At 31.3% G+C, this 13,737-nt stretch overlaps 1 protein-coding gene across 3 annotated transcripts in view; it reads left to right on the plus strand.

Moving 5' to 3' along the window:
• Positions 1–13,737, plus strand: part of LOC118199607 (jouberin-like) — a 91,906-nt gene that overhangs the window by 62,334 nt on the left and 15,835 nt on the right. For all 3 annotated transcript variants that reach the window (XR_015038469.1, XM_085807488.1, XM_085807490.1), the window contains 2 exons: positions 9,008–9,102; positions 9,374–9,507. Coding sequence is in view for 2 of the 3 variants with exons in the window: in XM_085807488.1 (XP_085663614.1) it covers positions 9,008–9,102; positions 9,374–9,507 (229 nt within the window). In the remaining variant the exon portion in view is untranslated. The remainder of the gene's footprint in view (positions 1–9,007; positions 9,103–9,373; positions 9,508–13,737) is intronic.

The following is a 13,737-nucleotide window of genomic DNA, read 5'->3' on the forward strand; positions in this document are numbered from 1 at the left end:
GTAATCATTGTATATGTTATGAGAAGGGTATAAGTAAAATAACCAGAGAGAGATTATTTCAGTCTGTGAATTGCTGGTCTTAGAGATTATATTCTGATTTCAAAAGGACTGAGAATTCTAAAATTGCACTCATTTAAAAATATGCTGAGCGAGCATTGCTTTTCCTCCCTCTAACCTCTGGCTGCCAGTTAAGTGGAGTTTTCAGTCTTTTTCTATTGAACCTTACCTTTATTTTTCCACCACTACCCAAATCTGGCAGTTTTAGCCAACCACAATTTTTCCTGATTTCAATCAGAAGAAGAGATTTGCTGCGTCATCTATTTTTAAATCAAACATTCAGCTTAAAAAGAAAAACGTTAAAAAATAAAGCAAAAAATTGAGAGTTGTGCCTAATTTTTACTTCCTTGTATGAAGTAAAAAGGAAGTATCATATTTCAATGAAAATATCGATTTTGACTGCTATCCAATGCAATTTAATGATGTTTTTGCACGACATCTGCAAGTAAGGACAGAATAAAGGACTCTTTTCACCCAAAAAGATTATAAAACTGGTTTAAAATGAATTCTGAAGAGAGTGTTTTGTGGCATCTGTGCATATGCATCTCATATAACTCAAAAATGAGTGACTTCAGAACAATGAAATTTTGTATGTAGATGTGCACCTCGTATTTTGGTTGCAATAGGCTGCACCAAAAGTATATAAATATATGTGTATATATATATATATATCTACTCTGTTACTCGGCTCAGTGAGCTCAGTTTCTTTATTCTTATACGTTTGTGAATTCTGCATTTTTTGCTTTAAAAATGATTGAAATATGTTGTTCTTATCTTCCGGTTAAGGTTTTTATGCCTTTAGTAAATCTGCATGCAATATTTTTGGAGTTATTAACAATTTAAAAGTTGTTTAAGTGCAGCTAAGCCTAATGAATTTTGCGATTGCGGGCATGTTTGTTTACATTTCAAACTTGGCAAAATAGCGAATTTGTTACTAATCTATAGAAACCAAGCTTCGCAACAAGAAAGATAACGCCTTCTTTTATTATTCCAAATTAAATCATGCTTAATCCGTTTTGGAATTTATTCCACGAAATAAGTGTTTCAGATTTAGTTTGTAATTTTTTATAGAGATATTTTGAGTTTTTATGTATTTTTGCCTTGTCGGGAAGTGAGAACTGAATTAACTGAATGAGAAATACTGAATCGTCTGTGAAAAAATGTTTCTTTTTTGTTTTGTTGGCTTAATTTCTTTTGTACGTCATTTTAGATTTATTATAGTATTTGAATAGAACATGTGGCAACGATTAGATAATTCTTCAAATGATGTAAATTTATATGCATTCTGAGTTATAATATGGACGAAATATAATGCTGTTAAGTGAACCTAGCACCAGAGTGTCGCTATGGTAAACAAATATAGTGAGTTTTAAAGAGTGCATTTATTCTATTGTGGTTTATGTGCTATCAATGAAATAGATTTAATTCAATCCAATAAGTTTCAATGAAATGCAAGAAAAAGTGCGTATAATTTAATATTCCGGAAAGGAAGTCATGTGGTGTACACATCAGATTTTTTTAATTAAAATTATAATAATTACTCTTTTGAGTAGCATTTTCAAGTGAATATGCTGTAAATACATTCTTTTGCGAAAAAAAATCGAAGCACCACGAAGGAAGTGGTTGTTTTTGATGAAATTGAATATGTGTATAGCTCATACACAGATAATAAAATGATTAAAAATCAAGCTCATAGTACTTGTTCACGGCTCACAATAGCCCATTGAGTGTTTAAATTAGCAGTTGGTAGAACCGCCCTTGGCGGCATTGCTTGCTTGAATTCGTTGAGACAAGGAGTGATAGAGGTTCCTAATGTCATTGTGCGACACATTCTTCCAGGCATTCATCAGTTGTCACTCCAAATCTGCAATATTTGTGTGGTGCCGGGATCTGGAGGCCTACTATATCCCAGACATGCTCGATTGGTGAATGCCAGACCACATACCGCTCGCATACCTCTGGACTGTCTGCGCGGTATGCCACCAGTCGAGCATGTCTGGAAGGAAGAGTATGAACCGCGCAGACAGTCCAGAGGTATGCGAGCGGTATGTGGTCTGGCATTTTCTTGTTGGAAAATGGCCCCAGGATGTCGTGCCAAGAAGGTAATGCAACTGGCCGCAGGATAGTACAAGACGGGTTCATACGGTCCTTAAGAGTCCTTAAAAGTCCTTAGATTTTTGGTTCTTAAAAGTCCTTAATTTTGGCCAAAATCAGCAGAAGGTCCTTAATTTTAATCATCTGAAATTTCTGTCTGTTTTTACGACTGTCATTTTGAGTTTGAATTAGCATTTTGAGGAATATTTTTGGGGATTCACTGCCATATATATGGTTATCTTTTGAATGGGTTCATGAGTTATAATTTGTTTCTATTTCTAATATAAATGATGGGATAATCAAGTTTCTAAGCAAGAAGTGAAACATAAGCATTTCAAAATTCATTTTTTCTAGTAAAGAACTCTTAAACAAATTTTCACTTTTGGGGATGTGAATTCTTTTATTAAAGGGTTCTAAATTTGGCGACTTTTGAACATTTTGGCGATTTTAAGATTAGTTTCTATAGAAGCTTTTTAATTCCGAGATCTGAGAAATTTTCGACGATTTTTTTTAAAACATCGTAACATTGATAAATTTTATTAAAATAATGGTAATATATTGAAATTATATTAAAAATAACATTAAAATAAAACATTGTTATTTTTCTCTGTCATATTATAAAGTTTCATTTTGGCAACTTATTATACAATATTTTTAATCTGAAAAATAAACAAAGTATAATGCTTTAAAGCACAATTTACAAAACAGCTCTTAGCAAAAGCAAAATTAGCTATGTAATTAATTAAATATGTCTTGTTTTTTATTTTTTCATAGTAAGAGTTTTTCCCATGTAATTGTCTCAGAATATTCAAAATTCTCAGAATGTGCATTAGTTTTCTCTATAAAATTAATTTTATACTTTTTCCCCTCTTATTTTTTTCCAAAATATTTCTGGCTTTTTCCTGTTACAGAAATGGTAGGGATAATTTTTCTTTAGGATTTTAGACATTGCAGCTTGTGAAAAGTTTAGAAGGATTTGAAGGCAAGATTTATAGATCCACGATTCTAAAAGATTCGAGAAATATGTGACAAAATGAAAAATGTCCATGGTATCAACACGTAATGGATGTATTTTACAGAAAGTTTGAGATGAATTTTTTAATTTTTGGAGAACATTTGGAAGAACAATGAAAACATAATATTTGAATGTTTTACTTCTGATACTGGAATCTTAACATTTTTATCTTCTCTTTATTTTCTCTACTTTTCACTGGATGGAAGCATGGAAAATATCAAAAATGCTTCTGATCTTATCACATGGGCAGGTATTATAAAAAGGAATTTTTTTTATTAATAAAGAAATTGAAAACTTACAATTTAAAAGATTCATCTAATATTTCTTAATGCATCATACACATAGCTGGCACTAGGCATTTTCCCATCTGATGCATTCTCCATGGATCCTAAATTCTGCTGCCTAGTGTGTAATTATCTTAATATCGTTTAAGAATCTGTGTCATAAATTACATGTATTTTAAACTGTGAAATTTTATTAGATTTTGATTTTAACCTTCCAGCGGGCGCGCCTTCTGCACCAACAAGAAAGGTCGCGCGTATTTCTTAGATACGCTATTATAAAAAATAAATTTTCCAGAGCAAAAATATTAAAATTAGTTTGTAAATAGTTAAATGTTAATAAGTACAATTGAGTTAAACAATATTAACTTTAAATTAAGGAAAATAAAATAAGTATAAAGCAAAAAAACAATATAAAATGGACTAAAGACTTATCAAACTAACTTGAAAGTAAAACAAAATTAAACTGCCAATATTTCAACTGAACTTTTATATTTTTAATCAGTAAGTGAAAAAACACATTAAATATTACATAACAAATCAATTTCATAGTCACTTCATTGCATCGGTGCAGTCTGAACAAATATGTTTACAGTGAAATTACAGTGTTACAGACAAATGAATTTTAAGCAAATCTCACAGCTGAACCTCGTAATTCTAGTATGCTTGTCATTTTGGCAGGGTTTGCATCTTTTTTTTTCCTGAAGTCATTTCTTCAACGATAGCTAATTCTGCTTTTCGTTTCAACAATTTAAATTTCAGCTCACTTTGAAGAGAGTTAGGGATTCTTCTTTCAACGTTTTCCTTCACAAGAGCATTTGCCAGCTTTCGCAGATATTATCTTCTAAGTAATTTTTCACTATTATTCATTGAATGAATTATGTAGCTATTGATTGCTGCTATATTCAGCATAGAGAAGAAAACTACAAGAGGGCAACACCTGGTGTTCCTGGCAACATTGTAGGAAGCACAGAGTTTATCCACTGTATCCACACCTCCTTTGGTACGATTGTAAAATGTGATAATCTCAGGCATTTTTTTGGTCTTGGGTATTTTCATCTATTGCTACGTCATCATGAAGATTTGAAATCAATATGACGTTTTTATAACGTTTGGGTACATAGGAGAGAAGTGTCATATTTTTTCTAAATCCAGAAAGACTCATATTGGGTTCCCAAGTTTTCGTCAGCTTGAACTGATCCGGAATTTGAGGTTTATTGTTTTTCAAAGTACCTACAAATGACAATTTTTTTCATCTATTTCTCGTACTAACTCAAAACTTGAAAACCATTTGTCTGTGGTTACATTTCTTCCAGTGTTATCAATGGGTTCTGTCAACCTTTTTACAACATCTTGTGGTTTATTGCTTACGTAAAGAGACAATCTGGCTGCGCTCCAGCATAAATGCCATATTGTATGTGTAAAACATACGAGCGTCTACCATGGCATAAATTTTTATGCCATATTTGTTCGGTTTTTTTGGGGGGAATGTATTTAATGAAACCACATCTTCCTCAAAATCTTTCTAATTTCTCATCGGTTGTGACATTCTCTCCAAGTGAATAGCACTTCTGGCAATTAGAGACAAACTTTTCAAAAATGTTTCTTATTGGAGCCAAGCGATCGACTTCTCTTCGTTCTGCTCTTGTGTTTATGTCATCAAACCGTAAAGCTCTTAGTAAAAACAAAAATCTCTTCAAGTTCATTACTACTTTAAATTCCTCCATTCTCCACAGTTCCTCAAGATTCCAGAACTCTGTGACCATGATAAATACCAGCTAAGTAAAGTAAGGCCAAAAGAGCTTATTTCTGCCCATTCATTTCTCTGCTGTCCCTTATACGAGAATAATTAGACTTCACAGAAAAAATATACTTATTCGTATCTTCAGCGATGATTTCTATCAAACTATCAGTAAAGAGGCATTTCCATATATCCAAAATATCTGTTAGCTATTTAGCTTCACCGATGACTCCAGAAACATGAACACATATGTTACGAGGTGCTCGTTTAGTTTTCTTTTTATGCCATGTCCAAGAATCAATGACTTTTCTGTTTTTCATTTGATGAGCTATATACATTTCGGAAGAATTATCATCATTATTTCCCTCTTCAGAATTGCCCTCTGCACTAATTTCCGATTCTGAATCACCTTTTTCTGAAATTCGCTCTTCTTCATCTGTAATGCTTTCATCTAAAATAGTGTCCTCATCGTCATCACTGTCACATAAAAGCATATTTCTTATAATCTCAAGATCCTTCAGATCATTCATCTTGAGCATTTTACTTTTATTCGCCATAACTGAAAAAAAAGAACAAAAATATCATACATGGTCGCGCGTATGTGACGCATACAGTGCTTCTATTTTATCATTAAAAGTAATTATGCACACAAATTATACAAAATCATAAGATTTAGATGTAAAAGAATAAAGATTTTCTATAATAAAAAAGGAAATTAGATATAGCAAAAACTTACTTCAATGGTCGCGCGTATTTCTGGAATACAAATAGTAAATCTGCAGACTCGCATTAACCCCTCGAAATCCAGCAGACGACTGAAAGAAGGGCGAACGAAGAGGAGAGAATAGCCAAGAACACGCGGTCAATAGCGCCTTCTGGTCTACGAAAAAATTCAAAATTAAAATCTAGTGTATGTCACACATACGCGAGCCCGCTGGAAGGTTAATAGGACTTTTTTAACAAATATTGTTAAAAAATAAAATTTAATAGTGGTCATGTAAATTCGCAATGACTAAGGTTATCAAACTACCTAATTTAATTATTTATAACTAACTGCTTACCCTTTAAAATTATCTCTACATATCAAAGCGAGTTAGTGGCTTTCATTAATACCCACTGTGGTCACAAGATAAAATATAAAAATGTAAAAATTCAAGTAAAACATTTTCTATGCATCTGCTGAGACTTAAAATAATACAAAACAACTAACACCTCTGGTGCTTTAACCTTCTAAAACCGGGCCGAAATTCTCATAATATAGCCTTCAGACCGGCGCGATCCGAAACAGTTTTGCCCCCTCTTTGACAATTTCTTAATGAGAAAAGTCGTTAGTCCCCCTCCATGGATGAAGTAAAATTTACATGTTTGTCGGACGCTTACATCCCATAGTAGAGGGGTTGCTAGATTTGCAATTTTTTCGATGATTATTTTGCTTTCATTTAAATGAAGTTCTAAAATAAATAGTGCATAAATAAATATGCAGTACTGGATGCATATCCAGTGTGCAATTTATTTAGAACAAAATGTGTGCAATGTTTATATTTCACTCACTATTTCTGATCAATCTCGTAAATAATTTGTGAATTTTTTAACTTTGTTTTCACTCTTCATTTATATTCGTGTATTTTCATATTAGAAATTAGAAAACGAGAACAAAATTTAACAAAATATAGTAAATACGGACTAGCTTTGTAAGTCTGCAGGCTGCAATGTGATTTTTAATAACATATTTTCATTAACAAAATAATGGTAATGACTAATTTAATGAAATAATAATAATAATATTTATTGCCATTAGATGATTAGAATGAAATTCAATACAATTAGATTTTGAGATGAACTTACAGCAATAATAAAGTTTTACATAACAATAACAGAGATTTAAATCTGCTTTTTTCGATAATTTTGTTATTATAATATAAAAATCAAAATCTGAGATACATTGGTTGCGTTTCATCATTTAACTTTAACAAATATTACATTGGACTATCAGGCAAAGGAGGTATATCTTTAATGGGAATTTTTCTTTGTAAAATTGGCTTTTGTTTATGTTAGCAGAGAAACAAAATACGTGACCTATACATGCAATCATCAAAAGAATTTTTAGAACAGTTTTAAGTGTTCATGAATACGCCAATTTCTTTTCATAGGTAGAAATTTCATTCAAAACCATCCTTATATCCAAAGGTTGAAATCTATTTCATTTTCAACGAATATTCTATTTGCACATAATATATTTTCCAATTTATTTTAGAAAGAGTAATCTTTCACGTTTTCAAAAGAATAAGGACATACTGGGTGTTGACACAATGTAGTAAATCTGTTTTTCATATTTCTTCCAGTAATGAAAATGATTACCCTGGAATATTTTAAAAGCAAAATTAAGAAAACCATTTACGCCAAATTTTGCATAAAGTATCTTCTCGTGTATTTTTTTATTTAAAGTGTGAAATTTTCTCTTTGAAAATATAAAAAATCATGAAGGGAGCAAAATTAATTCATGAGAAATAACTTTGAAATGCAATAATTCCATCATAATATGAAATAGTGGAGAAAAGTGCAATACAGTTTATTTATTCACAAATAATTTTTTTTAGGAAAGTATCATAAGGAACATGTTGCATTTGTGAAATAATTGATATTCTAAACTTTGTCTGAAATTTCTAAAAATGTAAGTTTAAGTTTTTAGTTAAAATTTGGCATGTCACTAATGATGTATACCAGGGGTCAGCAAACTATGGCCTACTGGCCAAATCCGGCCCACTGCCTGTTTTTAATCTGGCCCCAGTATGATATTGTTTATTACATGGGAAATAAATCAAATTATGTGCTATTTCTGTAATGGCCAATTGAGTTACCAAACTAAGTATGCAACAAGTATTCAAACCTCACAGAAAATGACCAATCATTAAAACTGGGAATTTTCATTCAGAATGCGCCATTGCACCGCAATTTATATGTAAAATTAAAAATAATGGTAGTGAAGCAGTACTTGAAGCCAGCTTACAAATAGCTCATTTATTAGCAATGAAAGGAAAACTATTTACCGATGGTGAAATTAATTAAATGATGCTTGCTTGTGACAGCTGAAAAAATATGCCTAGAAAATATAGGTATGTTTCGATCTGTCAGTCTTAGTCTTTCGGCAAGAACAACTGTTAGAAGAGTTGAGGGAGCCACGTCAAGAGCCAATTAAAAAAAGATCAATCTATTTCAAATGGTTTCAGTGGTAGAAAGTACTAATTTTGAACTTCAGTATGAAGAAATATTACCTCGAAAAAAATTATATTCTTCGCATCTGAAATTTGAATCTATTTAATAGTATCCTTTTTAATATGTAAATGTTATTTTTTTTGTAAGTGTTAATAAAATATGTATAAAAATTATGTAAAAGTATCACTTAATAGTAAAAAAAAAATTTAACTCTTTTTTGAGGGTGGGAGGGCTATGTGAGAAAATCACCCATTTATATCTTAATGTTTGCTACTTGGCCCACTAAGTCTAAAAGTTTTACAATGTGGCCGTTTCCTGAAAAGCGTTTGCTAACACTTGATGCATACCTTTTTTATATATATAAAATGTAACTTAATTTAAATTTGTGATAATTTTTTGAGTGTATATTTTTATTCATTAGCATATGTTATGTTGCTTTTATGTAATACACATGTCATATCATGGCCATATAACTACTCCTGAGCATCAAATTTTAATTTATAATATAGTTTATCAAATTATGATTTCAAAACTAATTTATTTTAAAAAGGTATAAAAGATTTAATTTCAATTAAACTTTATAAAGGGAATTGTATATTTTTTCAGGGAATTTCTATCAACAAAATAGTTCCTGGGGTTGCAAAAGCTATACTTTACCTTCTTTGCAGTGATTACATTGTGAGGCAAGTGGATTTGTCAAAGTAAGCAATAAACTAGTGTTTTAATTTATATTGTCATCAATTTTCTGGCATGATGTGTGTGCTTTAAATGAATATTGAATGTCAGAATTACGTGTTATTTGTAGTCTGTTTGAATATTTAAATTTCAAAATAAAATTAAGAGAAGATTCAATACATGAACATTTTGCTTCTTGATTTTAATGTTTTTGCCTGTAGAGATGGTCAGATATATTTTTCTGTATTGAAGTTTTCTAACATTCATGTAACTCATTGTAAAAATATGTATTTTTAGTGGAAGTATTATCTTTCGTTATGAATCTGCTATTAAACATCAAGCTCCACTATGTGGATGTTGCTCACCTTGTGGATCTTTGTTATTTGCTTGCAATGGTGATGGAAGGGTTGTTGTCTGGAATTTGAATACCCGTAAGTTTCAGACGATATTTTCATCAGTTAAAATATTGTAGTTTATGTTGCAGTTTGGTATAAATGTTTGGTATAATGGTTTTATATGTATATTTAGTTTTCTAATATTGCATTAATGTATATCGGATTTTTAAAATGACAGGAAAAAATATGTATTAAATTTAGGATATTAATTCTATGAGATAAAAACTGGGCACTGGTAGAACACAAATTGTATGAAGGTTAATCATGGCAAAGAAAAGATGATATAAAATGTGTCATGACATAAATATGTTGAAATTTAAACTTCAGTAATCGAGTTTTCAGTAATAAAAACTCGTACGGAAGTTTAGACACAGTTGCTAGTGAACTGTATTTCACTGCGGTTATATTGTGAATATTTCTCTAAGTTATCTTACTTTAGTTATCTTACTTAAGTTATCTTACCTTATTTCTCTAATGAAGTTATATCACTTTGGTGTTTTTTATGCTTCATCGTAATCTTTTCATTCTACATGACACAATTTTGTATCAAAATTTAGCATAGTTTTCATCATCTGAATGCTTAATATAGATTTCTTCCTTTAACACATATTGTTTATAACAAAAAAGTTCCTTCAGCATGTGCTATACTTCTTGAATTTGTGGAAAAATTAATGTGTAATATACAGAAGGGAGGACTTGGAAATTACAGAATATATTTTTAGGGAATTTCCGTTTCCAGATACACAAGTACCCTCTTTATTTTACAGATATTCAACTGCTTTACAGTTTTTATAATTCTTTGAATACTGTAAATTTCAATACTAATCGAACAGTCAACTCAAATAGCTATTTTGGCATTCATGATGCTGATACACAATTGCATGTTATTAACAATCAGAGGCTGGTTTATGCAAGGGCAGATAGACCTCCAAATACTTATATAGTATTTAAAACATGTAAAATTATATTTTCAACCCTAGGTTTTATAAAATTAGTAACAGATAAAAAAAAAATCATTCGTAAACTTTTCTATCTTCGTTCAGTTTTGTCTCTTCCTTTCCAACTCTAAACTGAGTTGTGTTCTTTGTTTTAATCAATTATACCAGGATTTAATTTCTCAAATTAGAAACACCAAAACCTTATGGAAGGCCGACAGAAAGGGTAAACAAATAAAATATAACGATATAAATACAAATTTAATAAATTACATTAAATTCAGAAGAAATGTTTAAATAATAGACTAAATTACCTGTATTCTTCTTATTTAGGTCTGGGACTTAAATTGCAGTTTCACTCTAAAATTGAATTACTCCGGTGGACTGCAACAGAGGTCTAAACCTTGAATTAATCTAACCTAACTTTAAAAATAGCTTTAAAACTGTATGAGCTGTTTAAACTGTAGGAGCTCATGTTTTATATAGTGCATAATAAACTGAAATCATGAAAAACCAAACATACAAAAGTTTTTTTTTTCTATTTAAAAATCTTTAAATGAAAATGTATTGAATTAATATGTAATTGGCATTAGTGATATCGGCTACATTGAAAAATTATTAAAGATCAGAACTTTCATGCAAAGTTTTGCCTGGGAATCCAATTTTGTAAGTCACTCCTTGTGAATAATAATTCATGCTTGCCTATAAAAGCATATTTATAGCTTTTAGTAAAAATGGGAGAAGGCATATTTTTGTCAAAATATTAGGACAGCTGTCAAAAAACAGGTACTATCCTATTTGAAATAGTATACTCAGCTTCATTAATAAGTAATGTTAAGCTTAATATTTGTAAGTCTGTATAAATATTTTCATGATAAATCTGTGATGTTTTCTTGTATGTTGTTATGTCCGGATGTAGCAAATTTAAATTGCCAATACCACATCCACATACATATATTATGCATAAGGTAGTTAAAAAAGAATCGTATGATTTCAAGTTCTTAAACTTAAAAGAAATTAATATGTATGTAAAAAGGAATAATGTAAATGGGATGAATGTAAAAGGAAAATACAGTACAAAGTCTGTAATCCAGATGTCCATTATCCGGAATGATCTATAATCCGGAACTCAAAGCCACAAACTTTTTTTTGTATGCTTTACGCATGCGCATTTAATGTTTACGCATGCGTGTTTAGCACAAAAAACGAAGCAACTTAAACAACTTACATTGAAAGAAATATTTAATAAAGTAAACAAATAAATATTAAGCTTTTTTTTTTTTTTTTTTTTGTAAATTTTGATACCCTTTAGACCATAATTGCTCTTTATTTCATAAATTACGGTTTCATATTTTTAATTGTATAATTTCTGCATGCCATCTTGATGATCTATAATCCGGAATCGCCGAAGTCCTGATGAGTCCAGTTTACGGACTTTGTTCTGTATATATAAGCTTTATTTACCAAAATTCAGTATGACTTCCTCTAGCTACATGGAAAGGTTGTAAAGGCAGTGTGAAAATACCTGCCAAACATTTCCAGCGTATCGATGATAGCTGTTTTTAAAATGGCAACAATGCATTTTTTAAGTTGAGCTTAGGTGGTGCAAATGTCCAATCTTTCACACATGCCAGAAAGTAGATATCACAAGGGGTAACTTTGAAGACTTAAGAGGGCCAACTCTTTAAAAAACAAAATATTAGGAAAAGCAGAAAAAAATGAATAAAAGTTATATAATTGAAACACACTACCCCTCACAAGTTGCATATTGACTAACATATCAGTTATAAGTTTTTGAGAATTTTCTACTTCACTTCATTTCCTGTAAGAATCTTGAAATTTTGTAATAGTACAGTTAAAACCTTGATTTTTTTTTTTTTTTTTTTTTCCCTTCGGATGAAAACAAACTACTCCCAAAAGTTTGACTATAATATCACTCGTGAATTTTTTCAAAATTTTCTACTTCAACTTTATTTTGCAAAAGAGCTTTGAAATTTTGTAACAGTACTGTAGAATTAACTATTTGCTGGTTCCATGAACCACTCAGAACTCTCCACAAGGAGGTAGTCATATAAGAGTTCCATCTGTGCCCATCCCTATCACACTACTTTTGAGCACTGTGCCCATAGTCTGTTCTTCGTAGCTTCAAATTTAGACTTAGTTTCTAAAGTGAGTGTGATCAACCTGTCCAAATTTTTGCTGTGATTAATTCTTCTCAAGCTTTAGCCCTGCATAATTGTCTAGAAATCTCTGTAACCACTTTAACACATCTCTCAACCACCTGGGTATAGAAAGTACATAAAAAAGAGTGGGGAACCTCCCTTGATAAACTTCTTCAAATTTCTGCCTGATACATGGGATGTAAAAGGTGGCTCTGTAACTTCACAATGCTGAAAGTTAGTGAGGACAATGTAGTGTTGCACATCAACGATGACAGATTGATCTTGAACTTGCATACTGGCAGAAATGGCTTCTTTGACCATGACCTCACTGAAATAACACTTGGCACAGCTAAATTTTGAATGTGTTTCTGTTCATCTGCAAGCATAGCCACCAGCACTTTTTGCAAATGTGTAGCACAAGCATTTGGCTGAATGTAACCATTCAATATGACCTTTAGATTTTCACTGCAGTATCGAGAGAACGAAAAGGTATGCCATAGTTTAATGGAAGCTTCCTTAATGGATGGACTGCATTTGATGTAAAGGTGGCAGATGGATTAGTGCTGCTAATGCAAACTCGAAGGACTCTATTGTCCATAATGAGCCATCTTGCATTAAAAAGTTTCCTAGGAAGGATCACCCCCAGGTTCATTAAGAATTTACCTGAGAAATGGCTTACATCCTACAGATATTTTTATTCTGTATTGAGATTAACAGCATGATTCTCTCTTATGGCTGGCGAATTTCCCTCATTTTGTTGACACTCAATAACTGAGAAGTGGCTGACAGTTTGTCAAACTCTTGGCTATAGATCTGTAAAGTGCATGAGGACCCATTTTCATTCTGTCCAAATGATACATTGTGTGGCTTAATGATAGCTCATTAAAGTGAAGCAGATATATCAGTCACTGCAAAAGATTTTCCAAATTCTTTCTCCAGTAAACAAGTGACACCTCTTGAATTTCCTGTATTCACTGTGGTTCTATACAACTGCTGCAAGTTGGGATACATCAAAGTTTTTTAATCATTCAGTGAAGTCAACACAGCTTCCTTGATACTTCCTTTATTGTCTTGAGTTATTCTTCTGTAGCCAAATCCAATTGTAACACTTTAACACATGTCACATTGGCTTATATTATAACTACGGTCTTGTGGACTACCAGTAATGG

Source organism: Stegodyphus dumicola, chromosome X1 (assembly GCF_044657685.1).
Source record: "Stegodyphus dumicola isolate Sdum_Otavi_A_Nest chromosome X1, ASM4465768v1".
Lineage (NCBI taxonomy): Eukaryota > Metazoa > Arthropoda > Arachnida > Araneae > Eresidae > Stegodyphus > Stegodyphus dumicola.